At 44.8% G+C, this 26,582-nt stretch overlaps 3 protein-coding genes across 3 annotated transcripts; all 3 read left to right on the top strand.

The window, feature by feature from the left end:
* The first annotated feature begins 9,636 nt into the window (after positions 1 to 9,636).
* On the top strand, positions 9,637 to 12,806 carry LOC127327997 (uncharacterized). The gene is made up of 7 exons (XM_051354779.1): positions 9,637 to 10,462; positions 10,554 to 10,605; positions 11,649 to 11,970; positions 12,098 to 12,155; positions 12,248 to 12,314; positions 12,399 to 12,485; positions 12,561 to 12,806. The coding sequence occupies exons 3-7, from the start codon at positions 11,906 to 11,908 to the stop codon at positions 12,662 to 12,664; spliced, it is 381 nt and encodes a 126-aa protein (XP_051210739.1). The 5' UTR covers positions 9,637 to 10,462; positions 10,554 to 10,605; positions 11,649 to 11,905; the 3' UTR covers positions 12,665 to 12,806.
* A 1,671-nt stretch (positions 12,807 to 14,477) lies between these two features.
* LOC127327889 (protein phosphatase 2C 53) lies at positions 14,478 to 16,600 on the top strand. The gene is made up of 3 exons (XM_051354693.2): positions 14,478 to 15,626; positions 15,753 to 15,858; positions 16,023 to 16,600. The coding sequence occupies exons 1-3, from the start codon at positions 14,856 to 14,858 to the stop codon at positions 16,415 to 16,417; spliced, it is 1,272 nt and encodes a 423-aa protein (XP_051210653.1). The 5' UTR covers positions 14,478 to 14,855; the 3' UTR covers positions 16,418 to 16,600.
* A 2,496-nt stretch (positions 16,601 to 19,096) lies between these two features.
* On the top strand, positions 19,097 to 25,079 carry LOC127327888 (uncharacterized). Its single transcript, XM_051354692.1, has 11 exons — positions 19,097 to 21,674; positions 21,761 to 21,868; positions 21,960 to 22,060; positions 22,166 to 22,256; positions 22,391 to 22,501; positions 22,597 to 22,662; positions 23,127 to 23,186; positions 23,253 to 23,810; positions 24,086 to 24,205; positions 24,299 to 24,418; positions 24,519 to 25,079. Exons 1-11 carry the CDS (start codon positions 19,263 to 19,265, stop codon positions 24,582 to 24,584), a joined length of 3,813 nt encoding a protein of 1,270 aa, XP_051210652.1. The 5' UTR covers positions 19,097 to 19,262; the 3' UTR covers positions 24,585 to 25,079.
* Positions 25,080 to 26,582: the final 1,503 nt, after the last annotated feature.

Genomic DNA, 26,582 nt, shown 5'->3' with positions numbered 1-26,582 from the left:
TTTCTTTTGTCGACCATCCCTCCTGTGCTTTATCTACAGCAATTGCACAATCGATGATCAAATCACCGGGTTACTACAACTCCTGGAAAGTAACAGAGTCTATTGAAACTAATTCCAGAAAACTGATGTTGGAAGAAGGTAAAAAAGAATAGAAAGACATGTATGATAAAGAACAATAACTGGTTGTTCTTCAAATTCAGGAATCTCTATTCTGGAGCTTGTAAACGAGGCATGAAGTTATTTTCAAATAAAGGCCAAACTGCTAATATGCTTACAACCAAAGCATCGAATAAAATTCCGGCGAAGTTCTGAACCTCTTCAACCGGCAACAGAACAACACCTCAACAGCAACATAAAAACACCAATAAAGACCGGAGAGAGGGGATGTGAATTGTAACGCAGGGAGGAGGCAGCCATATTGAGGATTGTGTGTGAGGGAGGCGGCAAAAAAATCAGGTAAGTACGCAACATCATAACTTCCACGTTATTCATAGATTTTCACCTACTTACTATTAAAGTTGCTCCAGGTGTTGTTTTAGCTGAAGTCTGGGCATGCGATGATTATTAATTTTTATTTTATTGTACTCACCTAGTTGGACTGTACTTGTCCATTCACCAAACTCTTAACGACACACTGAAATACCTTTGTTACTTCCGAAGTTCCGAAACATAGAAGCAATAAGAAGCCTTCAACTAAACGATTGGCTTGCCTCAAATTATCATTGCAAAGAGAGATAGGGAACCACTTATCGTATTCTTTTGGTATGTCCTATGTTTCGTCGCATGACTTCGCTTGGTGTCAGGCTCGGAGCTAGCATAATGGTTATAAGAGCTGGAGGGTGACCAACTTGGCCTCTCCCAATATGCGTTGATACCACTCCGGGTGCTGAGAATATTCTTCATTTCAGTTACTATTTCTAGTACCTAATTGAAATACATAACCGACAATGTGCATTGAACTCACCAATATCTGCAAGCTGACATTATGTGTTGCTCCGGTTGCGGAGTTCATCCCCAGTTCCTACATTCAGAGGTTTCATGCTATTAAGACATCAACATGTGTTGTACCATGAGAGATATTAAAACAAAGGGCCATAACACTAAACACACAAATCAATCATTTCGTGCTATTAGGAAAATTAATCCGGAGAGAGGAGCACTAATTCAAGGACAGTAGAAGACTATTTCTAAGAAATAAAACAAAACTACCATGGTAACACAGAAATGATACACTAATTAGTACTCACCCATGAGATCAGGAATTACGTCGTTGCATATCCACTGGCCCATGGTCAAGTCAAAAAAATGAAAACCACGACTTGCCAGCCAATGAAGCCGCCAGTCAATCAACAGCTATGTACAGGTAGCCTGAAGCATTTTACTTTTGCATCCATTTGAACAAAACCTATGGAACATTAATAAATTACACTAGTAGAAAACCTCTCATCCATCTAAGCCTTTAGTACCGGTTCCCTTACGAACCGGTACTAAAGGGGGCATTAATACCGGTTCCGTGCGTGGGACATCAATACCGGTTCGTTATGGACCTTTAATACCGGTTCGTAACACGAACCGGTATTAAAGGGTTTGGGCCCGATTTCCAGGCGGTGGTGGGGCCAGGGTTGCACCTTTAGTACCGGTTCGTGTAAGGAACCGGTACTAAAGGGTCTGTGCCCTATATCAGCACGCAGCCGCGCGCCCGACCCCCTGCATCTCATTCCTCCTTCTCCTCCTCTCACATTTCCAAATATTTTGCACCTCTCACACTCCAATAATCTTCATTTTTCTCCATCATTTTAACAAGATTAACGGCATACATCTATCCAAGGGTTAGCAATATCATCCTTCCTTCCGGCGTTCCTAATTTAGCTCAGTTCTTTGGTAGTTTTAACTCGTACTATTTTTGTAGTGCAAGCAAGGTGTTCGATGAAATGCCTAAGTTAGTGATTTTATTTTTTTATATGCAATTTGAGCTGAAATTATGGTATGTTTTGTAGGTTTTAATTAGTATCATCCCCTTCCTTACCGCCGTCGATCGCCAGCGTCGTCCCCTAGCCGGCACGGTACCACCTCGGTGAGCCCCTCTTCTTTTTATAAAAAAACAATTAGTTTTATGTGATGAACTTGAATATTAATTAAGTTGGTCACTCATATATATCCATGATGTTGTGTATTTAATGATTTTTGATATACATATAAAATGCAGATGAGTCGACAATGGATGTACGGTGACCGGTGCCATCCCGAGTTCATTACTGGCATGCATTATTTTCTCAACGTGGCTGAGGCAAGCAGTGATCGAATGGTTTCATGTATTGTCCATGTAGTTCCTGTAAGAATATGAAGGATTACTCTACCTCGAAGACCCTTCACGTCCACCTGCTGGAGAACGGTTTCATGCCCAGCTATAATTGTTGGACCAAGCACGGAGAAAGAGGGGTTATATTGGAAGACAACGAAGAAGAAGAGGATAGTGACAACTATCCCTTATTCACTGAAGACGGTGGTAGTAGAATGGGGAAGACGAAGGCGAAGAAGAGCCCATTTTCGATGAGCCGATTTTTGATGACCCGGATGACGATTTGGGTCGGGCCATTCTTGATGCGAAGATGAACTGCGGAAATGAAAAGGAGAGGTTGAAGTTGGAGAAAATGTTAGAGGATCACAACAAACTGTTGTACCCAAATTGCGAAAATGGTCAGAAAAAGCTGGGTACCACGCTGGAATTGCTGCAGTGGAAGGCAGAGAATGGTACTTCTGACAAGGGATTTGAAAAGTTGCTGAAAATAATAAAGAAGATGCTTCCAGGGGAGAACGTGTTGCCCTCTAGCACGTACGAAGCAAAGAAGGTTGTCTGCCCTCTAGGATTAGAGGTGCAGAAGATACATGCATGCATCAATGACTGCATCCTCTACCGCGGGGAGTACGAGAATTTGAATGCATGCCCGGTATGTAGTGCATTGAGGTATAAGATCCGGCGAGATGACCCTGGCGATGTTGAGGGTGAGTCCACCCCCAGGAAGAGGGTTCCTGCGAAGGTGATGTGGTATGCTCCTATAATACCACGGTTGAAACGTTTGTTCCAGAACAAAGAGCATGCCAAGTTGTTGCGATGGCACAAAGAGGACCGTAAGAAAGATGTGATCTTTGAGACACCCCGCTGACGGGTCGCGGTGGAGAAAAATCGACAGAGAGTTAAAGTCATTTTCAGATGACGCAAGGAACTTAAGATTTGGTCTAAGTACGAGATGGCTTTAATCCTTTCGGGAGCGAGAGCTCCAGTCATAGCACCTGGCCAGTGACTCTATGTATCTATAACCTTCCTCCTTGGTTGTGCATGAAGCGGAAGTTCATTATGATGCCAGTGCTCATCCAGGGCCCGAAGCAACCCGGCAACGACATTGATGTGTACCTGAGGCCATTGGTTGAAGAACTTTTAGAGTTGTGGCGTGACGAAGGTGTACCTGTGTGGGATGAGCACGAACAAAAGGAATTTAACCTACGAGCGTTGTTATTTGTAACCATCAATGATTGGCCTGCTCTTGGTAACATTTCAGGGCAGTCAAACAAGGGATACAATGCATGCACACACTGTTTAGGTGAGATCGATAATTATTTGGGAAACAAGAATGTGTACCTGGGGCATCGTCGATTTCTTCCAAAACAACATCACGTAAGAAAGAGAGGAAAGCATTTCGGAGGTGAGGCAGATAACCGAACGAAGCCTACCCGCCCTACTGGGGAAGTTATATATGATATGGTCAAGGATTTAAAAGTGATCTTTGGAAAGGGTCCCGGCGGACAATCTGTTCCGCATGATGTTGACGGACACGTACCCATGTGGAAGAAGAAGTCGATATTTTGGGAGCTACCCTACTGGAAATTCTTAGAGGTTCACTCTGCAATCGACGTGATGCACGTGACCAAAAATCTTTGCGTGAACCTGCTAAAATTCTTGGGCGTGTATGGGAAGACAAAAGATACACCGGATGCACGGCAGGACCAGCAAAGTATCCACGAAGGAGGGCTCTGCCCTTTCTATCTCTTTACATCCCTTTCTCTCTGAAATCCTGAGGCAAAAGCACCGGCGACTGTCAACCATCGCTGTATAGTCGTCGTCGAGCTAGCAAGTCGCGCGACTTGCCCCGTGAGTAAAGTCGCTTGCGCGACCAAGCCACGCCGCTTCGACTTGGCGACTATACTGCGACTATACATCGACTATACGGCGACTCAAGAAGCATGGTACTAACGAGTTATTTTGGTTTTTTAAATAATAATTTATTTTTACATGCAATTGGCGGTCAAAGTTGCATAATTTCACATTGATTGAACCTTATATGCAGAGTAATATGAAATAGAGGCAGTAATGCAGGTGCCCTTCATCAGAACTATCAACTTGTCAGTACGCGTTTGTTGTGCTTTGCGGTTTTAGGGATAACCAATGTAGCCCCTTTGCAGTTTTAATACAGATTACTATGTAATAGGATTTTATTTTCTTTCATAAGATACTTGCTAGGAACTTTGATAAGAGTTTGTTTCCATATATTTTACGATCATATCTCATAGTATAGCATAATAATTCTGTGTTGTGTGGCCAGCCACAGACTACAACATGTCCTCACAGTGAGCTTAGGATGGAATCGAGGACAAGAAACAAGAGCTCTATGACTTGTGCCTGGAGATGAGAAGCACTGGAGCGTTCAAATCTTATTGGGAAAATATTCAGAATTTACGGCTCATCTCCCATCTTGCTGCACAAGTGAAGCGTAGATCTGAAGACCCCAACTGGTAAACTATAATCTCAAGCATGTGCAATTCTGTTTGCTCTTTTTGTTCCCAATTGGATTTTATATTTTTTTAATTTTTTAAAACCTAAAATTAATAATTTCATTCTGCATAAAGATTACTATCATTTTTACCCAATTTTTAGATTTTCAAATTTTTAGATTTTAGGTTTGGCAAAAAAAAAATTTAATTAATTAATAAAATTAAAAATAATACAAATTAAAAAGTTAATATTTATTTATTTATTCAATATTATTATTACATCATTACTTTTGTTTATTAAAATAATTATTTGAAATTCAAACAATAAAGAAATATGAGATCGATCAACATGTTAATAGGATTGATATGATACTACTATCACATACATGCGCGCGAAGCACTTGGATGCGGAACGGAATGGAACTTGGAAGTTAAGCGTGCTAGAGGTGGAGTAGTGGGAGGATGGGTGACCGAGCGGGAAGTTTGACCACGAGTAAGTAATTTGACTAGAGATAAGTGTAGTTAGAGATAGAGACTAAGCTATGCAAATAACTGAAATGAGAGAAATTCTGTAAAAAAAAGAAAAAAAAAACGGAGTGAAAAGAAATTAGAAATCCAAATGAATTTAAAAAATTTAACGAAATAGCCTTTAGTCCCGATTGGGGACACCAACCGCGACTAAAGGTCCTTCGCCTTGCAGCGCACGGTAGCGCCTGACGTGAGTGGGCGCCTTTAGTCGCGGTTCGTAAGCAACCGCGACTAAAGGGGGGGCCTTTAGTCGCGCTTAATTAGTCGCGGTTGTGCAACCGCGACTAATGGCAGTTGCGAACCGCGACTAAAGGCCATTTTTCTACCAGTGTAATACATGCATGCATGAACCATGTGTAGTAATGATTCACTGCCAACATGCATGTATAGATAGTGCATAGTAATATCCAACAAACAATTATTCGTACGTGGGGAAGCTAGCGGCAAAATCCAGCAACTTGCCTGATTTGCTTCTACCTGAGCGTCTCGAGGACTTTGTCTCGCTCTGTGCATATCTTGATGTATTAAATCGAGCCAGCTTTGCAAATTTGTAGTTCACGCCAGGAAGTATAGAACATGTCGCATCGTTCAATCGGACCTACGCCAACAGACCTCCAGCTCCACTCCGCGGTGTTATCCGTCGACTCTGGCCGGACGGATGTCTCACCTGGGACGAGCAAAGGGCAGCGGCTGCTTCTGCTTCTGCTCTGCATCGTGTATTGTTCGAGAGTGACACGCTTCATAACTCCCCCATCTCGCGGCAGAAAACTGTCCACTGGCGGCTCTAAAAAAGAAACAACTTGTTTCTTGCTTACTAGTGATCAATTCAATAAATTTTACCCGGATGTTTTGGCGAAATATAGGTCCATGCTGACTAGTGTTTTAGTGTGCTCATGCATGCAACGTCAGATGCCCCCATGTGGGAAAGAGGGGCCAGCTTGCTTGTTGCTGCACCTCTGCACCCATGCTGCATATCAACGTGAAATTAGGAGCTAATTAAGCTAACGTGTGGTCATGAATGCGATCTGGACAAGGTTAGCCAGTGCAGAACGAATCTCAAGCATAACATCGGACGGTAGCCAGTGGGGGGACATTGCCACCGGGTGGCAACAAATCCACACTCGTGCAGAAAAACCTGAAGTTAAGATAAATTTTACAACACCCATGGGTCTTCACTGTGAGTTCACTACTAGGAAAACCATTATAGATAGAAATGTATTATGCGGAGCATCTAAAAGTGTGTGCTCTATAAAAATATTTCTGTGGCACATAGAAAAATATGCTTCACAGAAATTTTAAATTTTTGTGGCGCATGTAATACTGGTACGACACAGAATTGTGGCTTTCTGTGACACACGTGGACGGATGCGCCACAGAATCTCTATGGGGCCCACGCGGGGTCCAGTACTACACATGGGTGAAGGGAATTCTGTGTTGCATCTGCCGATATGCGCCAGAGAAAGTCATAATTCTGTGGCGCATATTTTTAATATGCGCCACATAAGTTTATCTTTCTGTGGCGCATGTAGACATATGCGCCACAAAATGTGTGGGGTTTTTTCTCTCCACGCAACTCCACCCCCACTAGATCGCCTTTTTAGCTTTGTAAAATACAAAAGAAATAGATAGAAAATTCAAAAAATAAAATCATTCGAGGTGCCCATTTATTATGTTATCTAGGGCTACTGAGAATTAACAAACATGAATTTCGATTTTTTTGCAAAATTGCGTTGCAAAATCATCAAACTGGATTTTTGGCTGCATACGAACTCGAAAAAAAACACACAATTTATTACAATAACCGAGAGAAAATTCTACGTCCGAATTCACCAGGATTTACCCGGTTAGCCAATTTTTAGAATCGCCAAATTCGAAAAGAGTAAAAAGTTACGGCAAAGTCAAGATTTTTTCCGTGGCGCACCATATGCATATACGCCACAGATTTCTTAGCGCGAAATTTAAATTTCGGCGGCGCCCTTCTCCTCCTCCTCCACCCGTCGACCTCCTCCTCCTCCTCCGGCGACCACTTCCTCCTCCTCCTCCAGCGACCACCTCCTCCTTCGGCGACCACCACCACCTCCTCCTCCTCCACCACCCACCCACTACCACCTCCTCCTCCTTCTCCTCCTCCTCCGACGACGACCACCACCTCCTCCTTCGACCAGCCTCCTCGGCCTCCTCCTCCTCCTCCAACCACCCCACCTACCCACCTTTGGTGACCTCTAGCGACCTCCAGAAAATTTCAAAAAAAAAAAAAACGGCGAAATTTTGGCGGCCCCTATCTGGCAGCCATTTTTTAAATTCAAAATAAATCTCTGGCGTGTGGCGCACCACTTTTGCATGCGTCATAAAAATTATTTCTGTAGCGCACCTGGCCTGGTGCGCCACGAAAAATAGCATTTTATGTGGCGCACCCCACACGCAAGTGCCACAGAAATATGGTGGGCCCACCTCTAGCCAGCCAATAATTGGTTTCACTATTTCTGTGGGGCACAGACCTGGTGCGTCACATAAATAAGAGATTCTATGGCGCATTGGGCCTGGTGCGCCACATAAATTTTGTGGAGCACTAGGCCTGGTGCGCCACAGAAATTTTATCAACCGTCCACGCACCACCACACCCACCCCCTCCCCCTTGGATCGTCTTTTTACTGTTCTTCAAAAAAATATTTCTTTGAACTATAGTTATATTAAGTGGTATACTTCAAGGGGAAATTAACTGCAAAATTGTGTTGCAAAATCATCAAACTGGATTTCTAGTTGCATACAAAGTCGGAAAGAAACGCAAAATATATCAAAATGACCGGGTGAAAATTCTAAATCCGAATTAACCAGGTTAGAATCGGCAAATTTGAAAAGAGTAAAAAGTTACGGCAAAATCAAGATTTTTTCCGGCAAAAATTAAAAAATTAAAAAAAAGTGGCGCACCATATGCCCATGCGAAGGAAGATGGGGTTGATACGAGGCTTTTGCCGTTTCGCTCTGGACAGACGATTCGTCTCCCTTTTTTTAGAACAAGATGATTCGTCTCCCAACCCTCGGCGGGCCGCCTTGCAAAGACGTAAAGCCCGTATGAGTGTTTCGCGGTCCGATTAACCAGGAGCGGCCTAACTTTATCTCTAGAGAAGCAGCCCAGTAACGGGGCTGGCTTATTTAACGCTGCCCAACATCTCGCATGGCCGTAAGGTACATGGTAGACTGGTAGATGATGACTTTTCGGTTGCGCGTGCCAAGTCAACCCAATTCGGCACCCCCGCAGACTGTGGAGCCATGATGGCAGCGTCTCTGACGCTATTCTTCGGTTGCGCCCTCTGTTTCAAACTGGTTGACGTTCCCCGATCAAGCTATTTAGGCTCCTAGTTGATAGGTCCCCGATGTTAGCCTCTATCGATAATAAATGTTTCCATTTTCTATTATTCTTTAGCCGTGATTTCTAACTACTTGACTTTTTATTTTGATTTCTAGCCGTCTTGGTCACGTTGAGGGATGCCACCTTGATAACTTTACTGTTCAGGCTTCGTTGCTGGTAGGAGGCATTGTCCAACAAACAACAAAATCCCTTTAAACTAGTAGTAATAACTGAATTTATATCGGTTGTTCTCCGGTCTAAATAGGGAGGGGTGCATGACACTAAGATATTTGGCACTAGGAACAAACGACCAAGCCACTGCCTTAAGTAGCCTAAAAAGGGCAAAAGAGAAATAATGAGGGTTTGGGAGGCAAAAGACTAAAAATTAAGTCCCTCCCAAAAAAAAATCCTTCACGGGAAGGGTGCTGCCTACCCCCGCCGCCGACTTGCATTGCATTGTAAGCTACTAGCTACTACACCTCAAACTAGCTTGCAAAAGATGAAAAGAGAGGAGTTGTCTCTATACGCAGGGGCGGGACGACTTCAATTCAAGGGTATTCAGGGTATTCAGTTGAATACCCAAATATTTTGACAAATCTACTGATATATGAAATGTTGGACGAATAATAAAAGTAAACTATCATGTCATAACGGATGAGTAGCTCAGTTGGCTTGAATCATTTGGTTCAGAGTACAAATCCCATCTCTTTTTCCTTTTCCTTATTAATTATTTTCCCTTATTTTTGTTATAGAAAGCTGATGCAACGTTGCTTCTACTTTTAAGTTTTCATGTCAATTTCATTAGCCCTAAATTTGTATAGATTTATATATTTGGTACTTTTATTTTCAGTTTCTCAAGCATAAATATCTCCCTTTTGCATAAAAACACAAATATCTTCTACTCTTATGCTTCCATGTTAACTTCATTAGTTATAAATTATACAAAGTTACATATTCGATACTTCTGAAAGTTTTTCAAGCACAAGTATCTTTTATTGTGAGGGTTTGTCAAGCACATAGGTGTGAACGTAGTTCATACAAAATATAGTTAAATCTAGCACAAACTGCGAGTGTATTAAATGATTTACATTGCAAATATGTAACAAGGATGCTACAACGTAATTCGTATTTAAAAAATTTATGTGACAAATATAATTTAAATCTAGCATAAAGAAAGTGTATGTTCCAATGATTTCCATTATATTGGTATGAAAATAGTGCTACAAAAAATATATTTAGCTTTTTCTATGTGGTTAACTATATAAAATAAAAATAATAAAAATATACTCGTTCAGACACTATAAAATGCGAGAATTTGTAAGAAAGTATAAAAGCTTAGTACAAAGTTATATTTCCATGGTTGTTGGTATTCCTATTTGTGTGTGGATGAAATCTGTTCTATCCGGTGCGAGGAGTCTTGCTAGGTCCGCTCTGTCGCACCGTCCGTCGCACGGCACCTAGCCAATTTCGGTTGCATGGTGTGCCCCGCTCCCCCAGAATTAGCCCTTGGATGTCGACGTGTTGCGTCGGCCGTTCTTTGCAAGGTTCATGAGTAGCAAGAGCACCGTAAGGCCAAAATCTGGTGTACGCGGCAGCAGACCACATTTGCTCGGGGGATACGGAGCGCTCACCGCAGTTAAGCCGTTTTCCTCCCTAGCATCCGCCGCCTCGGCCTCGCCAGCCGTCGATTCCAAGGACATGGTAGAGACCTTGAGCCCATGGTCGTCGGTGGGACCGATCCACGCCGTCGACCAATTCGCCCACTGGGATACGCCGCGCTCGCCGCCTTCGCGGCCGCTAGCATCTGCATGGCCTATGGTCAGTTTCGATGGTCTTCTGCCTATCCTTCTACCTTTCCTTCTGCATTTCCTTGAAAGTATTTGACCAAATCTCGCGTTTCTCTCTGCAGCTCCGGATGAGGAAGAAATCCTCAAAGACATGCGCGAAAGAATGATGAAACAGTATGTTTGTTACTGCACTTGCTAAGTTTTTATTATACTGTCCACTGTCACCTATACTTTATTTATGCCTTTTTGATGCATGATTTATTCACCCTTCAAATTTATAGTTACACCTAAAATATATTACAGTAATAGAAAAAAGTGTGTAGTTGAACCTGCATTTGGAGTATATATACGATAGAGGTGCTGCTATCCGGTACAATCCTTAAATTGGACACTGCTCAAATTACGATATGTCGTTTTAGTGGCCATGCCAATAGGCACTCTGCTTGGGTATGTGACGTCCTCCACTGAAATGAACTGTCCTTCTTGATTGAATGCACTCAACTTTGATTCTCTGAAGCTCATATGCTCAAAACGCCAATTACTGTACTTTGTTTTCCTTGATTTTTCCCACCCACTTGGCTTTTCTTCACTTTTGAGAGTGCAAGAGTTTATTCCCATTTCACTCACTTGTAATAATTTCCTCCTGTCCCTCTTCTGTTTATTATCTGTCTAGTAACTCCTCAGTCCGCTAGTTTGAGTTCTGCATTGTCGATGACAAATGTCCATACAGCCTTGCTACTACATAATTTCTCAACTAATTCTGCAAATGCACAGTTTCGAATTTTCTTTTGGTTGGATGTTATTGCTTTGTTTGTACAGTATGTGGTAGGATTTGTGCTTCCTCATTCTGAGACATGTTAGCGTCTAATTCAGTTTACTTAGGTGAAATCACAAAGTCGTGGGTTTAAACTACCGGTTAATGTCGTAAAGTGTCAAATTGGAACTCTGTATATATGTATTTCATCTTTTCTGTGACATGCATAGCATCTGTATCTTAGTAAGAGTTATGTTCTCTGATTCTCTCATGGTGAGACATTTTACCATCTACATCAGTTTGCTTAGTGAAAATTCAAAATTGTGGGGATTTAGTTAACTGGTTAATGGTGTAAGTGTCAGACTGAAACTTGTGCATCCGTTACCCTTTTTTTGACTGTGCCTATGCATTTTTATCAATTTAAGAATTCATAATTTGTCTATCTTGTCTTATTTCTTTGTAGCTGGAATTCTCCTAGACGTCCTCCATCCGGCAAAGAAGTAAGAGCAATGACTAAGATGATGAGGCGTCTTGATCGCCGAATGAAGAAGTTTATGGAGATGCGGAACAAGGAAAAAGAGAAGTTTTGGTCATTCCTTGAAGACATCATCAAGAAAGGCCAAACACTTCTCTCTGCTGGAAACCTTCTGATAGATGTGTATGCCTTTGTGGCAGCGATCGTCGCAAGTTCCATAATTCTAATCGAAAAACTTGGCGACCATGTTCAGTACTTTGTGTGCCCATACTCAGGGCAAAGGTGCTGGTGGCAGTACATCACACCTCAGGTATTCTACAATTCACCTTTTCCTATATTCCGTGCCCTAGCTGTCTTTACTTCTTGTTCATGCATTACACCTTCCCAACAATCTTATAACAGTCTGGCAATCTTGTTTTGCCATTTTGGTTATTCAGGATCAACAATGTTTCTTTCTTTGCTGGGCTGGAAGCCATGGGCATCACCTTACGGCAGGTGAGTTTCGTTTTGTAAGTGCTTAATGTATATTCTTTGATGTGATAACTTCCACTTAATGGAAGAAGATGATTGACATCACCGTATACCAGATGGACTTGCAATGTCTTTCGCTGATTGACATCAAGATTGGCATCATGCCTGAGTTGGAGGGAGCTGGTAATGAACCATCGCTTATACCTTTCTTTATAACCATACATTTTGTTAGTGGACGCTGATGAAGTGATCTATATCTGTTTGCAGTTGTGGAGAACAAGTGGGAGAACAGCTCATGGGTAAAGAAGCCTAGTCCTACTGAGGCAACTTTTATCATTACTCTAGAGGAAGCTGGTAATTAACCATAACTTTACATCTATACACATTCTGTTATTGAATGTTGTTTAAATGAATTATTTTTGTTTGCAGATGTAAATATCAAGTGGGAGAACTTCTCATGGGGCAAGAGGCTCATCCTGGAGAAGGGGAGCTCATGGGGCGAGAAGATGATCACCCACTATAGAAGATCATAGATGTCTTCAAAACCGATGTTCAAAAGCTGTATACATGACAATGATGTCTGCCTTTGAGGCTGTCCAATGGGGCACATCTCCCCCGGCTTATGTGGTTTAGAAATGCATGATCGATACATCGAAGAGAACTAAAAGGAAGAATATTGTTTTGGATATATGCGTAGACATTGCTTCTTTTTTTTGTATAGTGAATTCTGAGCTATTTTGACATTTTCTGTTCTTTATGCACCATGTCGATCAGGACATGCGCATAGCAGCGCATAGTGCACAGAAATGAGTGTTTTGGTGCGAATTTAAAATAGTGTTTCTGCGAGTTTTGCTGTAGCCGCATGCTCTAAAAGACAGTATATTCTGACAGACTCTTCGTCTGCTAAGTGTTGAGCCGTTTCACTAGCACTGGCCTTAGCATTGGCCTTCGAAAATCAACTCTATTAAAAAAATAGGTATATCATCTACCTCTAGGGGAAAAAACTACTCCATCCATACATTTGCTATTTAGATGTATGAATTACTTAGGCCGGTGCCAACGCGGGCGGCAGCCGGGGCGCTACCGCCCGGGGCGGGGCGGGAGAGGGGCTGGAGGCGGGCGGGACGGGAGGCGGGCGCCGGCGGGCGCCGGCGGTAGCGCCCGCTCCCGCCGGCCGGCGCCCGCGTTGGCGGCGAGAGGAGGCGGGAGAGGGCGGGAGGCGGGGCGGCGCGATGGCGGGTGGGGCGGGAGGCGGCGGGCGGTAGGCGGGCGGGAGGCGGGCCGGAGGCGGCGGGCGGGAGGCGGGCTGGAGGCGGGCGGGGAGTGGGCGGGAGCGGGCGGGAGTGGGGGCGGCGAGGCTAACGGCTAGGCGACGTGCCGCGACGCGATTGGTCCACGTCGGCTAGCCGTTCTTTGGTTCAAAAAACCCTATAAATACCCCCATATGTTTTCAGCCATTCCACACCTCCACTCTCCATTTCCACTCCACTCTACACCATGTCTTCATCCAGCAGCAGTTCGAGCGACGGAGTGGAGGGTGATTTCATCGCTGCATCGCAAAGATGTCGAGTGTGCCTTTGGAGTGTTGAAGTCTAGGTTCAACATTCTAGCAGTTCCGGGACGCTCCTACTCCAGGCGTACTCTTGGATTGATCATGCGTGCATGTGTCATTCTGCACAACATGATCATTGACGATGAGCGTGGACAAAATTTGGACAACATCTATGAGACAGTTGATTCAAATGTCGGCCCTGCAATACACCACCATGCACCACCAAGCCTAGCAGCCAGGATTCAGATGGACACCGAAATGAGGGACTCACCGATGTATACACAGCTCCAGCATGATTTGATGGAGCATGTGTGGGCTAATTCCTAGATTATGTAATTTTTTCAGATTTTTATGTAATCTTTTCAGATTTTTATGTAATTTTTTTTATGATGTAATCGGTAACAATTTTAGTTCAATAAAATAATTTCCTTGCATTATTTATATTGTTGTAACGTAAACAAAGATATGCTCATGTTGAAGAGAGAAAAGGCGACGTGGAGGAGAGAGAACTAAAAGGCAGCTATAAGCAATGTGCGTTAGCGTAGTGTGGTGAGAGTGGGGTGAGAGTGGGCCAAAAGCTGACGTGGCGGGGCTGGAGGCGGGCGGTGCGTTGGCACCAGCCTTTAGTAGTGTTGTAACAATTTGACGGTCTAGAGTAGGCAGTGGACTAGAAAATCGATTTAAGAAAATTCGCTATGACCTTTGTTTTTTCGTTTTTATGTTATGGAAAGGAAGTAATAATGGCGTCCTAATGAATCGTTCATTTAGCGCGCGAAATAATAATGTTAGTCAAAGTTGGAGGCACTCAGCCTCCGGGTTGCGCTCTGCCCACCTACACGAGCGGCTGCTGGCCGCGCCACGACGGCGGCGGCGCGTCGACGGACGGCCAAGACGCGACCACGCCAACCGCCGGCCGGCGCGCGATGCGACGCTCCAATCTCTCTCTCCGTCGCCTTCCTCCGTTCTGATTTGCTTCGTCTCCAGGGCACATCCCGTGCGCGCACCCACCCACCACAAGATTCGCTCCGATCTCCATCTCGGTCTCCGTCCATGAGTAGCAAGCAGCAGCAGCAGCACACCTCCCCACGACCACTGCCACCACCATGGCCCTCTGCTCCGGCCCATCGCTCGCCCGCTCTTAGGCCTTGTCCCGGCCACGCGCGCTCGCCGCCATGGACGCCCTAGGCGCCGCGCTGGCGCCGCTCGCCCTCGCCGACGCCGCGGCCAAGGACTCGCCGCAGGACCCAGGGTCCGCGTGCGGGAGCCCCTGCTCCGTCGCCAGCGACTGCAGCAGCGTCGCATCGGCCGACTTCGACGGCCTCCTCTCCCCCTCCGCCGCCTCATCCTCCGCGGGCCCGCCCTCGCTCGTCTCCGACGACCTGCCCGCGGCCGCCACCGATTCCAGCCCCGCCTGCGGCAGGAGCGTCTTCGCCCTCGACTCCCCGCCGCGCTGGGGGCTCGAGTCCGTCCAAGGCCGCCGCCCGGAGATGGAGGACGCCGCCGCCGTCGTCCCGCGCTTCCACCGCATCCCGCTCTGGATGGTCGCCGCCGACGCCGACGGCCTCGACCGCGCGTCCTTCCGCCTGCCCGCGCACTTCTTCGCGGTCTACGACGGCCACGGCGGCGCCCAGGTCGCCCACTACTGCCGGGACAGGCTCCACGCCGCGCTCGCCGAGGACCTGCGCCTCGCCGAGGAGCGCGGCGGCGGCGAAGACGACTTCAACTCCCTGGACTCCAAGAAGCGGTGGGAGAAGGCGTTCGTGGACTGCTTCTGCCGCGTCGACGCCGAGGTCGGAGCGCGGCCCGTGGCTCCGGACGCGGTCGGGTCGACGGCGGTGGTCGCATTGGTCTGCTCGTCGCACATCATCGTCGCCAACTGCGGGGACTCGCGAGCCGTGCTCTGCCGGGGCAAGGAGCCATTGCCTCTGTCTCTGGATCACAAGGTGAGCCATGCATCTCCGGGTTATCATCATTCACATTTGTTCAGTACTGCCCTGCAATTTGCTCCAGGTTCTTGCGTTGATCATAGACAATGCCTGACTGTTGCTCCGCTTCTGTCTGCGATTTAGCCAAACCGGGAAGACGAGTACGAGAGGATCGAGGCCCTCGGCGGCAAGGTCATTCAGTGGAATGGGTACCGAGTTCTCGGCGTTCTTGCCATGTCGCGCTCCATTGGTACACATTCCTGCACTTCTGGCATGTTGATTAACTCGCCATGTTTTTCTCCAATTTCATCACTCACTCTCATTGCAATCATGTGCTCTAGTTTTCTTCTGAACTTCTGAATTTGTTTCCTGCATGTACCACTCCTTATGTTTCTGTTGCTAATCTGCTTGTAGGGGACAGATACCTGAAGCCTTACATAATCCCCGTCCCCGAGGTCACACTTGTAGCTCGTGCAAGAGACGACGAGTGCCTCGTCCTCGCGAGCGACGGCCTCTGGGACGTGCTATCCAACGAAGAGGTCTGTGATGCTGCCCGCAAGCGGATTCTGCTGTGGCACAAGAAGAACGCCACCTCGTCGCCCTCCTCCTCCTCCTCCGCTGTCGCCCGAGGAAGCGGTGACGACGGTGGCTCGCCGGACCCTGCCGCACAGGCGGCCGCCGAGTACCTGTCCAAGCTTGCCCTCCAGAAGGGGAGCAAGGACAACATCACCGTCCTCGTGATCGACCTCAAGGTGCACAGGCGGTTCAGGAGCAAAAACCTGCCGATAACAACAGATGGTAGTGGATAGGAACTCAAAACCTAACGACAGTAACAGTGGATAGGCTTTAAGATAAGAAACAGTAACACCTGCACCTGTGACTACATATACCAAGTCTGATTCAGGAACCTGGGATTTCAGGGTTCTAGATCTGATGAAACATGACTCTTGTACATGTAGCAGTAGTACATAATTTGGGTTTCTGGCTGTCAATTCTTGAGTTGACCGGTAGATATGCTTGCTACTTCAGAAAATTGTATCACCTGATTTAACTCATTGCAAAAGCTTCCCCATATTTTTATCCATTACTTGTAATTTTGCGACGAAATTTACCCGGTTTCATTACTTTCCCGGAACTAACAAACCCAACCTACATTAGCAGACTATAGGGGATAACTTGTACGGAAATGGTGAATGGAACCTGGGTGCACGCGCACCATTTACGAAAAGTTCAAAAAAATGCTATTTAAAAGTTTCCAAAAAATGTGAAGTAAATTTTTGCATGTATATATATCATGTTGATACTTACTCGTGTGTGTTTTCACGAAAAAATACCATTGTGTATGACCTACACAAAAATGACAAAATGCAAATTCCTGAATAGTACAAATTCCTGTTCACTATTCTTATTTGGACATTTTGTAATTTTTATGCAGGCCACACATAATGGTATTTTTTCGTGAAAACTCACAGGAGTAAGTATCAACATAATATGTACATGCAAAATTTTACTTCACATTTTTTTGAAACTTTTAAATAGCATTTTTTTGAACTTTTCGTAAACGGGTGCGCGCGCACCCAGGTTCCATTCGTCCGGGTCGATGACTTATAGTCTTATTTCATCTTCGTTCAAATTCGACAAAGTTGGGACCAAAACCTTTTTTCCCAATGGGGAGCATTGCCCTAGCATGTGCATCAAAGTGATGCATACAACTGTTTTTATTGCGAAGCTTCAAATATTCACATATATCACTCAAGATCTCAACATGAATCAACCAGCGGAACCAAACATGCAAAAAACACCTATGCATCTTGTAATATAAGCGGTTGTTGCCACTGGTTGAATATAGCTCGTATGACCGCCATCAACCGAGTGCATCCAGTATCCAAATGATCTAGCTGATCCGCAAGTAGAAGGTATGGCCACAAGTGGATCCAATAGGAAGCCTGACGAGTAACTTGCAATTTTCTTAGAACCTTGGTCTTGTTAAAAGTAACGTCATTTTGACAATTCCAAATTGTCCAAGTCAAGGCACAAACTCATGTACAAATTCTAGCCTTGACTTTCTTATTGATTCCATTAATCCAATTACCAAACATATTAGTAATATTAGAGGAGGAGTAATACTTTAAAAGTAAAATGAACAACTCTCCAAACGGATTTAGTAGAAGGACATGAAATAAAAAGATGTTGAATGGATTCATGAGAATCACAAAAAAAAACATTTTGTACACCCTATCCAATTTCTTTTTATTAAGTTGTCTTGGTAAGCAAAACCTTCCTATGAAGGAAACACATAGAAATCTTTATCTTTAGTGGTACTTTCAAATTCCATAGATACCTATGCAGAAAAAAAATATGACCATTCATAAAATCTGTGTACATAGACTTGACCGAAAAAACCTTCGGAGGAGTCAAATTCTACAAAAATTTATCCTGTTGATCCATCAAAGATACACACATTAGACGTTGCAGTAAGTTTAGCCAGCTTGCCCAATTATTGTCACTAAACGACCGTCTAAACTCTATGTTCAACGGTGAATGAGACAGAACATCCACAAGCATTACATTTTTAGGCCGCAGAATCTAGAACTTTGAAAAGTATATTTAAAACTTTGAAAAGTGTTAAGAATCTAAAAATAATTATATGTGTATATATAGATGTAGTCCATATGACCATATGCGTAAACTTGTATTAACAATATTAAACATGTGAGCTACATACAAGACAAATTTGGGGATTTCAATTGTGACAAGTGCACGTAGTATTTGCTATTTCAAACCCACATATATGCTTTTTTTGTGTATCCATGTATAAAAACATGTATTACATGGAAAACAATATTTACATGGATAACAACCATGCGCATATGTAATCTTTTATCCATAATTTTTGTTTTAAAAGTTCTCCAGCTTGGAGAATCTTTCGGATAGGTGGAGCCAGAAATCTAAATGTCCTTTTCATTGGATATAAACTCTGTTATCCGTCTTTAAATGTTTATCCGAGCGTGATTTAAATCTTTTATATAGGTTTTTAAACCATATTTACCTACTTCATTATGTTTCTTGGAACTGATACGTCGTATGATAGGGTGGCATAACTTGGAACCATATGCGATTAAGTAGAATTCAACCTAGTTACAGGTATTTGGATAGAATTCGATGAAAGTTGATATACTCGGGACAACATGTGGTGATGTGTCCACGTGGCGTTTGCATTTCGCTCTATCTTCATGAATAAGTGTTAAATATGAAAACATTTTATAGTTCCGATAAAAACCGTTCGGTAAGCAAGCAAATGTGATGTTCACATTTGTAATTGGAATTTGAAACTTTTTTTCCTAATCTAATTTGTACTGTATTAGTACCATTTTCTCTCTCTCACGAGAAGCACAAATCGTGCAAGATACAAACTCTGTGGAATCCATCCAAAGGAAGATAAACGAAGAAATCCCTAGAATGAAAGGGCAGAACGGTCTTTTATCTCCCCCGTCTCCTTTCTTCCTAAACTCGTCCCGAGCACATCAGTAGGGTTTTCATCCGCCGCCGCCATCTCGCTCCAATCGATCCCCATCCGCCGCCGCCGCCGCCCCATTCCGGTCCCCGCCTCCACCCCACCCAGAAACCCTAGCCTACACCGCGCACGGGGCGCCGATGGGGCGCAAGAAGAATGTCGTCATCGACGACGACCAGTACTCCATCCCGCAGGACGACGACGCGACGGCCGCCGCGGAGAAGGCGAAGCCGGCCAAGAAGGGCGGCAAGAAGGGCAAGAAGGGCGCCAAGTCCGCCGCGCACGACGACGACGACGACTACGAGCCCGCCGCCCCCCCGCCGCCGGTGGCCGATGAGGACGGGGACGAGCCGATCAACCTCGTCTTCACCGGCAAGAAGAAGAAGAAGAAGGGCGGCGGCGGCGGGATGAGCGCCTTCGACGCCCTCGCGGCCGCGGAGGACGAGGACGGCGAGGACGAGCCCCCCGCCGCCTCCTCCGCTGCCGCCAGCACCGAGGCCGACGGGTCCGATCTCGGGGACGGCGACCTCGATTTCGACTTCAGCAAGGCCAAGAAGAAGAAGAAGAAGAAGGGCAAGGGGGCTCGCCCGTCCACCCCCGACGAGGACGAGGACGACGACTACGAGCCCGCCCCTACTCCTCCCGAGGAGGACGAGGAGGAGCAGGCCGTGGCGGCGGCCAAGAAGCCGCAGAAGAAGAAGAAAAAGAAGGGCGGGTTCACTGTCGACGACGAGGACATCGACAAGCTCCTGGCTGAGATGGAGGATCCTCCGCAACCAGCAACACAGGAGGCCGAGCCTGAGGAGGCTAAAGGTGGGGAATCTGTGGCCGCCCCTGATGCGGATGATGCCGGTGGAAAGAAGTCCAAGAAGAAGAAAAAGAAGGGAGGATTTACCGTGGACGATGAGGACATTGACAAGCTCCTCGCAGAGATAGAGGACCAGCCTGCTCCCGCCGAGGAGCCTAAGCCCAAGGCAGCGCAGGAGGAAGTTACTGTGGCTGCTGCGGCTAGCGTGGTGGATGATGCCGAAGGGAAGAAATCAAAGAAGAAAAAGAAGAAGAGCGGGAGGACAGCACAGGAGGAGGAGGATTTAGATAAGCTTCTTGCTGAGCTCGGTGAAGGCCCTACTGCACCAGAGAAACCATCCCAGGCGCCGCCTTCCGCTCCAGCAGTGAAGGAGGATGAGGAGGATGGCAATGCAGAGCAGAAGGCTGGGGAAGGAGAGGTGGAGTCCGCTGCAGCCAAGAAGAAGAAGAAGAAGAAGGAAAAAGAGAAGGAGAAGAAGGCAGCAGCAAAGGGGGGAGAGGTTAAGAAGGAGGAGGAAAAGGAAGTGGAGGTTCCTAAAGGGAAGGTTGACATGAAGAAGCTCCCAAAGCACGTCAGGGAGATGCAGGAGGCACTTGCGAAGAGGCAGGAAGCGGAGGAGCGGAAAAAGAAAGAGGAGGAGGAACGTTTAAGGAAAGAGGAGGAGGAGCGGCTGAGGAAAGAGGAGGAGGAGAGGAAGGCGGAGGAAGCAAAGAAGAGGAAGAAGGAGAGGGAGAAGGAGAAGCTGCTCAAGAAGAAGCTGGAGGGTAAGCTCTTGACAGGGAAGCAGAAGGAGGAAGCCAAGAGGTTAGAAGCCATGAGGAGACAATTTCTTGAGCAGAGTGAAGTTCAAGTAGCCGATGGTGCTGCCCCTGAGATAAAGAAGAAGCCCAAGTATGAAAGCAAGAAGAAGAAAACTCAAACAAAGGCTTCTGAGTCTCTGAAGGTAGCTGAAGAACAACAGCCAGAGGTAAATGAAGCCAACATTGATGAAGAAGAGTATGTCATGGTGGATCAGGAATCTCAGTCTCAGGTCGAGGAATCTGAGACGAAAACAGAACCTGATCAAGAGGCTGAAGAGTCGAAACAAGAAGAGGAGGAAGATGAAGATGACTGGGATGCAAAGAGCTGGGATGATATCGATGTGAATTTGCCAAAGACAAATGCTTTTGAGGAGGAAGAGGAGAAGGAGGAGAAGCCCGTTACACTGCCTACAGTTCCTGCTGTAAAAAATGTTGCTCCGCCTGTTAAAAACACTAAAAAGAGTGAAAATGAAGATGCTGGTCCCAGTAACGGAGTTACTAAAAGGAATAAAGGGAAGAAAGGATCTTCTTCTAAAGATGATGACACTAAAAATGATAGCAACCTTCGTTCACCAATCTGTTGCATCCTTGGTCATGTCGATACTGGAAAGACAAAGCTACTAGATTGTATCAGACGAACTAATGTACAAGAAGGAGAAGCTGGAGGTATTACTCAACAGATTGGGGCTACATACTTCCCAACTGAAAACATTAGGGAGAGAACAAGGGAATTGAAGGCTGATGCTACTCTTAAGGTTCCAGGCCTGCTTGTTATTGATACTCCAGGCCACGAGTCCTTCAGTAATCTGCGTTCTAGAGGTTCAAGTTTGTGCGACATTGCTATTTTGGTTGTTGACATTATGCATGGGCTCGAACCTCAGACAATTGAATCCCTGAACCTTTTGAAAGATCGAGAAGCAGTATTTATTGTTGCTTTGAACAAGGTATTATCCTTTTTGATTTTTCCTTTTACCTTTGGCTTCCTTACTGTTCACCCACTAATTTGTTTGGTTGTTATCACTGCATGAAGGTTGATCGTCTCTATGGCTGGAAGCCTTGCCCCAATGCTCCTATCGGGAAGGCTTTAAGACAACAAAATGAAGATGTCAAGATGGAGTTCAATACGAGGCTCACTGATGTGTGTGGACATTATAACTTCCTCCTTTTTATGAAGAAAAGAACTCCTAGTAGGTGTTGCTCTAATCACATGCATCTGCTTTGTCCAACAGATTGTGACACAATTCAAGATGCAAGGTGTGAATACTGCTTTGTACTACAAGAACAAGGAGATGGAAGATACGTTTAACATCGTGCCTACAAGTGCATTAAGGCATGATCTACCATTCAACTTATTGGTTCATTCGTTCAGATTTCTGACAGCAACTATGATAGTAATAGCATATTTCTTTAACATATAATGCACTACTCTGTGCAGTGGTGAAGGCATTCCTGATCTGCTTCTACTATTGGTTCAATGGGCACAAAAGACAATGGAAGAAAAGCTTACTTTTGTTGATGAAGTCCAGGTACTGGGCATAAATTTACTTGCCATTGTAGAAGAATGCACTATTATGATATTATCTTATCGTGTTAGTGTACTGTGCATTAATTTTCTTGTCGCTGTAGAAGAACGCACTCTTATTATCTTATTGTGTTTCAGTGTACTGTGTTGGAAGTCAAGGTCATCGAAGGTCATGGCACTACAGTTGATGTTGTGCTGGTTAACGGTATGCTCCATGAAGGAGATCAAATAGTCGTGTGTGGTATGCAGGTAAAAATCACTTTGCTCTATAATTGCAATTTCTGAAGCAAGTACATCACCAATCATATGTAAGACTCTTTATGTTATCGCTGTTTATCATTTAGGGGCCCATTGTGACAACCATCAGAGCTTTGTTAACACCACACCCGATGAAGGAGCTTCGAGTTAAGGTGTGTAACTCATTATAGTGCTGTTTACTATGCTGCTACCTGAAAGATTCATTCTCCTTTTGGTGCTTTGTGATAGCTTTCATTCAATTGTTTATGTACTACTGTGAGGTTTACATTATGTTCAAGAGAGTTAATTTATGATATTTATTTTGTGCCTACTCGGGAGTAGTAAATTAGTGTCACTTTAATGTCATCTGTTCTTTTCACCGGTATGATGTTTTTTTCCTTCTTTATATTTGTGTATTTCAATGTCAGGTAGTAGCTATCTCTATTTCTTCCTTTTACTTATTACCAATTTACCATGCTTAGGCCTACCAAGACGCGTAAAACCTGCTTAAAAAAAAGACGCGTAAAACCTTGCAAATAATCATTCATTATTTCTTTTGCACTAACGTGATCTCGTCTCTTGGTTATTACTTTTTAAAGTTCAAGTTGGAGTAATACGTTGAAACACAATTTTTCAGGGCACCTACCTTCACCATAAGAAGATCAGAGCCGCACAAGGAATTAAAATATCAGCACAGGTGGGTTTATATAATTTTGGTACTTCAGAGTCTTATACCTTAAAGTTAACAAGTGTTCTCTTTCAGGGTCTTGAACATGCAATTGCGGGGACTGCTCTGTATGCGGTACGACCCGATGAGGATATAGAGGACCTGAAGGATGCTGTAATGGAAGAGATGGCAAGGGTTAGGAACCGGATTGATAAGAGTGGTGAGGGTGTCTATGTGCAAGCATCAACGCTGGGGTCATTGGAAGCTCTCACTGAGTTCTTGAAGAGCCCTGCTGTGAATATCCCCTTCTGTGATTTCAGCATAGGTCCAGTCCACAAGAAAGATGTTATGAAGGCCAGTGTTATGCTTGAGAGGAAGAAAGAATACGCAACTATCTTGGCGTTTGATGTCAAAGTGATGCCTGATGCCCGTGATCTTGCAGAAGAGTCGGGTGTGAAGATCTTCGTGGCAGATATTATATACCACCTTTTTGACCAGTTTACAGCATACATTAAGAATGTAAAGGAAGAGAAGAAGAAGGAAAGCGCTGAAGAAGCTGTTTTCCCCTGTGTTCTCAAGATTATGCCAAACTGTGTCTTCAACAAGAAGGATCCAATCGTTTTGGGTGTTGATATTCTTGAAGGAATAGCTAAGGTATTTTGGTTGGTTGCTGACATTTTATATTTCCTCAACCCCTTTTTACTAGGAGTATGTTGTTGTACATTAAGTGAGTTTTCCACAGTAGTTAATAACTGACTGTCCTAGATGAACAAATTCCAATAGGCTCATCAACTAATAGGTAGAAACTGTCACATGGAGAACTAAATGTCCAAAGACTTGAATATTATGCTACATTTTCTCCCATGTCATTGAATGATTATTTACGTCTTTCTCAAGATATGCATTCCTCATTTTCCCTTGTCATGTAGATCGGGTCGCCTATCTGCATACCCTCGAAAGAATTTATTGACATTGGGAAGATTGCCTCTATTGAAATTAATCACAAGCAAGTTGATACAGCCACAAAAGGGCAAAAGGTGGCTATAAAGGTTAGTACTGTATTGTGCTACTTGGTTCCTTTTACGCTTGCAGATTTATCACGTTTTGCCTGACATATGTTGTTTACTTGGCTGTGTGACCAGATTATCGGGACCAATTCTGATGAGCAGCAGAAGAGTTTCGGCAGGCACTTTGAAATGGAAGATGAGCTTGTCAGCCACATCACAAGGCGATCTATTGATCTTCTCAAAGCAAACTACAGGGCAAGTCCAACGTTTCCTGTTTATAGTTCCGCGTTCTCCTTGTCTGCTTATACTGTTGCCAGGCCACTGGTTACTAATTCTTTTAGCATCATCACCACAGGATGAGTTGTCACTGGATGACTGGAAGCTCGTTGCGAAGCTGAAGAAGATATTGAACATACCATGAGACCAACCAGGCCCACGGTCTAGTCCTGTCAGCGAGAGCCCCTGATCTATGCCTGTTGGTTGGCGTGCACAAATCGACAATTGTGGTATTTTTTGTGCCGATACTTGAACTTGGGATTGCAGCTGAGCAAAAATCCTTTAGCCCTCAGAAGTTACCCATGATAGAGGTGTTTCAGTTTTGATACTTGTAATTTTCTCGGCGTGTGCCGCCTGACTTCACGAAGAATACACCCTCTAATAACAGCCTGGTTCGTTGGAGGCAACTGTGATGTCCCTGCTCTCTTTTTCATGGCATTTTGTTGATTTTTTGTTGCACTGTTTAATTTGGCAGTTAGCATTGTACTCTTTAAGGCTGGTGAAATATTGGATAGTAAGCCGATTTGGGTGCATGGCTGTTAATGGGGCCTGTAATGAGGCATGCCTTAAATTTCTGGATTGGTCTGTAGTTAACTGAACTTTGCTCATTTTGGGATATTTGCATGCTTTTGCCATCTTACATCGTTATTTAGATCATTATCTTCACACAGCCACTGATTTTTTTGCTAAGGCTATGATTGTGTAAACTACATTTCTCTTACTGAGTAATGTGTGTTTTCTCGACAAAACACGTGACAAATATTTGCGGTTGTTTTAGCAGAACCTCCGACTAAATTTATGGGTACATACCAACAAAGGAAAAAACATTATCAGAACCCATAAAACCACCTGAAGAACATCTTTGTGGAAATAAATATGCAACGTGCCAACTCCAAATGACATTTGACACACAAGCCCAACTTTGTGCCATCTTCAACAGTGTCCCACAAAAAGTGTTCGTTCGGTTTGGTTGCAGGTGTGACGTGTGGGTAGAAATGGATCCTTGTCCGTTTGGGTGGTTTAACGGTGATTATACCATTTCAAAAAATCAGAAAAAGAACTTTCTAAAAATTTGGATAATGTATCCGCATGTAGTCAATGACATACACTACTACCGCGCAATATTTCTTATATTTAAACTTAATAAAAATGATATAGTTGCACAAATTTAGAATAAATTTTGTGGACCACCTCCTATGGGCGGATATGGACCAAGTCTCTCTCCTTATTTATTGTCTTGCAAATTTGGTCCAAAATATAATTTTGTGGATAAAAAAATAAACAGTTACCGTTTAAGAATCACCATTAGATCCGGAAATCCGTTTCTGATCCCAGGTCTAGATGATCCCGTTTGCTTGACCAATCACATTGAGCCACCCAACAGTCTCTCGGCGTATTCAACCATGTACGCTCTTTGTATCTCCCCATTTGAATAGTGCTTAGACCCACCTGGTACAGACATCATCAATGCGTGATGCTTCGTTTCAAGCCAGTAGTACATGATGGAGCTTTGTTGTACCCTCGTTTTACAAACCACATGTACCGTTAGTAGTCCCAGACCATTAATTTCATGTACAACTGCCGTGACCTTCACTAAGAAAAGAAGGTTGCCATTCTTCCATCCCACGAACGTAGCAAAAGGCAACGGGACGACGCGCTAAGCGACCGTTTGCATCCGTTCAGTTAAAAATGTGTCCGGAACACGTTTCAGCAGGGCGACACCTCGTGACCGGGCCGTTCGCAGCGACACAAACCTGACGCATATTTACGTCTAGAATACGTAGCGATGCGCGGACGCCCCAAGTGACTGCTCGCTTCTCCACCGGGCCTACCTAGCAGCTGGGCATCGCTTCCGCGGCCATCGCTTCCGCGGTCAGCGCTTCCGCGTCTGCGTCGCAATCTTCGCCATCAATGTCGCGGCTACCTCTTCTGCGCGCGCACTGGCGGGCGGCGGCTAGGCTTCTGTGCCGTCTTCAATGACATGGTTTCCCGCGCGCGGCTGACCTTAAAAGTCGACCGACATCATTCTTGCCATCGGCCACACCTCCACTCCCATCACAACCGCCGCGCGCCGCCGCAGCACCATGGGAAAGAAGAAGAACGACTTCAAGGCGTTCGATAGCAGCACCAAGAAGGAAGAGCG

The sequence above is a fragment of the Lolium perenne genome, chromosome 1 (assembly GCF_019359855.2).
Source record: "Lolium perenne isolate Kyuss_39 chromosome 1, Kyuss_2.0, whole genome shotgun sequence".
Taxonomy (NCBI): Eukaryota; Viridiplantae; Streptophyta; class Magnoliopsida; order Poales; family Poaceae; genus Lolium; species Lolium perenne.
Note: the sequence above shows the minus strand (reverse complement) of the source record. Positions and strands in the feature narration are given on the sequence as shown.

Coding starts and splice junctions, on each gene's coding strand:
- LOC127327997 (XM_051354779.1), top strand. CDS start 11,906: ATGTTCAGTACTTTGTGTGCCCATACTCAGGGCAAAGGTGCTGGTGGC. Junction 12,315..12,398: donor GCCTGAGTTGGAGGGAGCTG/GTAATGAACCAT, acceptor ATCTGTTTGCAG/TTGTGGAGAACAAGTGGGAG. Junction 12,486..12,560: donor CATTACTCTAGAGGAAGCTG/GTAATTAACCAT, acceptor TTTTGTTTGCAG/ATGTAAATATCAAGTGGGAG.
- LOC127327889 (XM_051354693.2), top strand. CDS start 14,856: ATGGACGCCCTAGGCGCCGCGCTGGCGCCGCTCGCCCTCGCCGACGCC. Junction 15,627..15,752: donor CTCTGTCTCTGGATCACAAG/GTGAGCCATGCA, acceptor TCTGCGATTTAG/CCAAACCGGGAAGACGAGTA. Junction 15,859..16,022: donor TGCCATGTCGCGCTCCATTG/GTACACATTCCT, acceptor ATCTGCTTGTAG/GGGACAGATACCTGAAGCCT.
- LOC127327888 (XM_051354692.1), top strand. CDS start 19,263: ATGGGGCGCAAGAAGAATGTCGTCATCGACGACGACCAGTACTCCATC. Junction 22,502..22,596: donor TAGTCGTGTGTGGTATGCAG/GTAAAAATCACT, acceptor TTTATCATTTAG/GGGCCCATTGTGACAACCAT. Junction 23,811..24,085: donor TTCTTGAAGGAATAGCTAAG/GTATTTTGGTTG, acceptor CTTGTCATGTAG/ATCGGGTCGCCTATCTGCAT.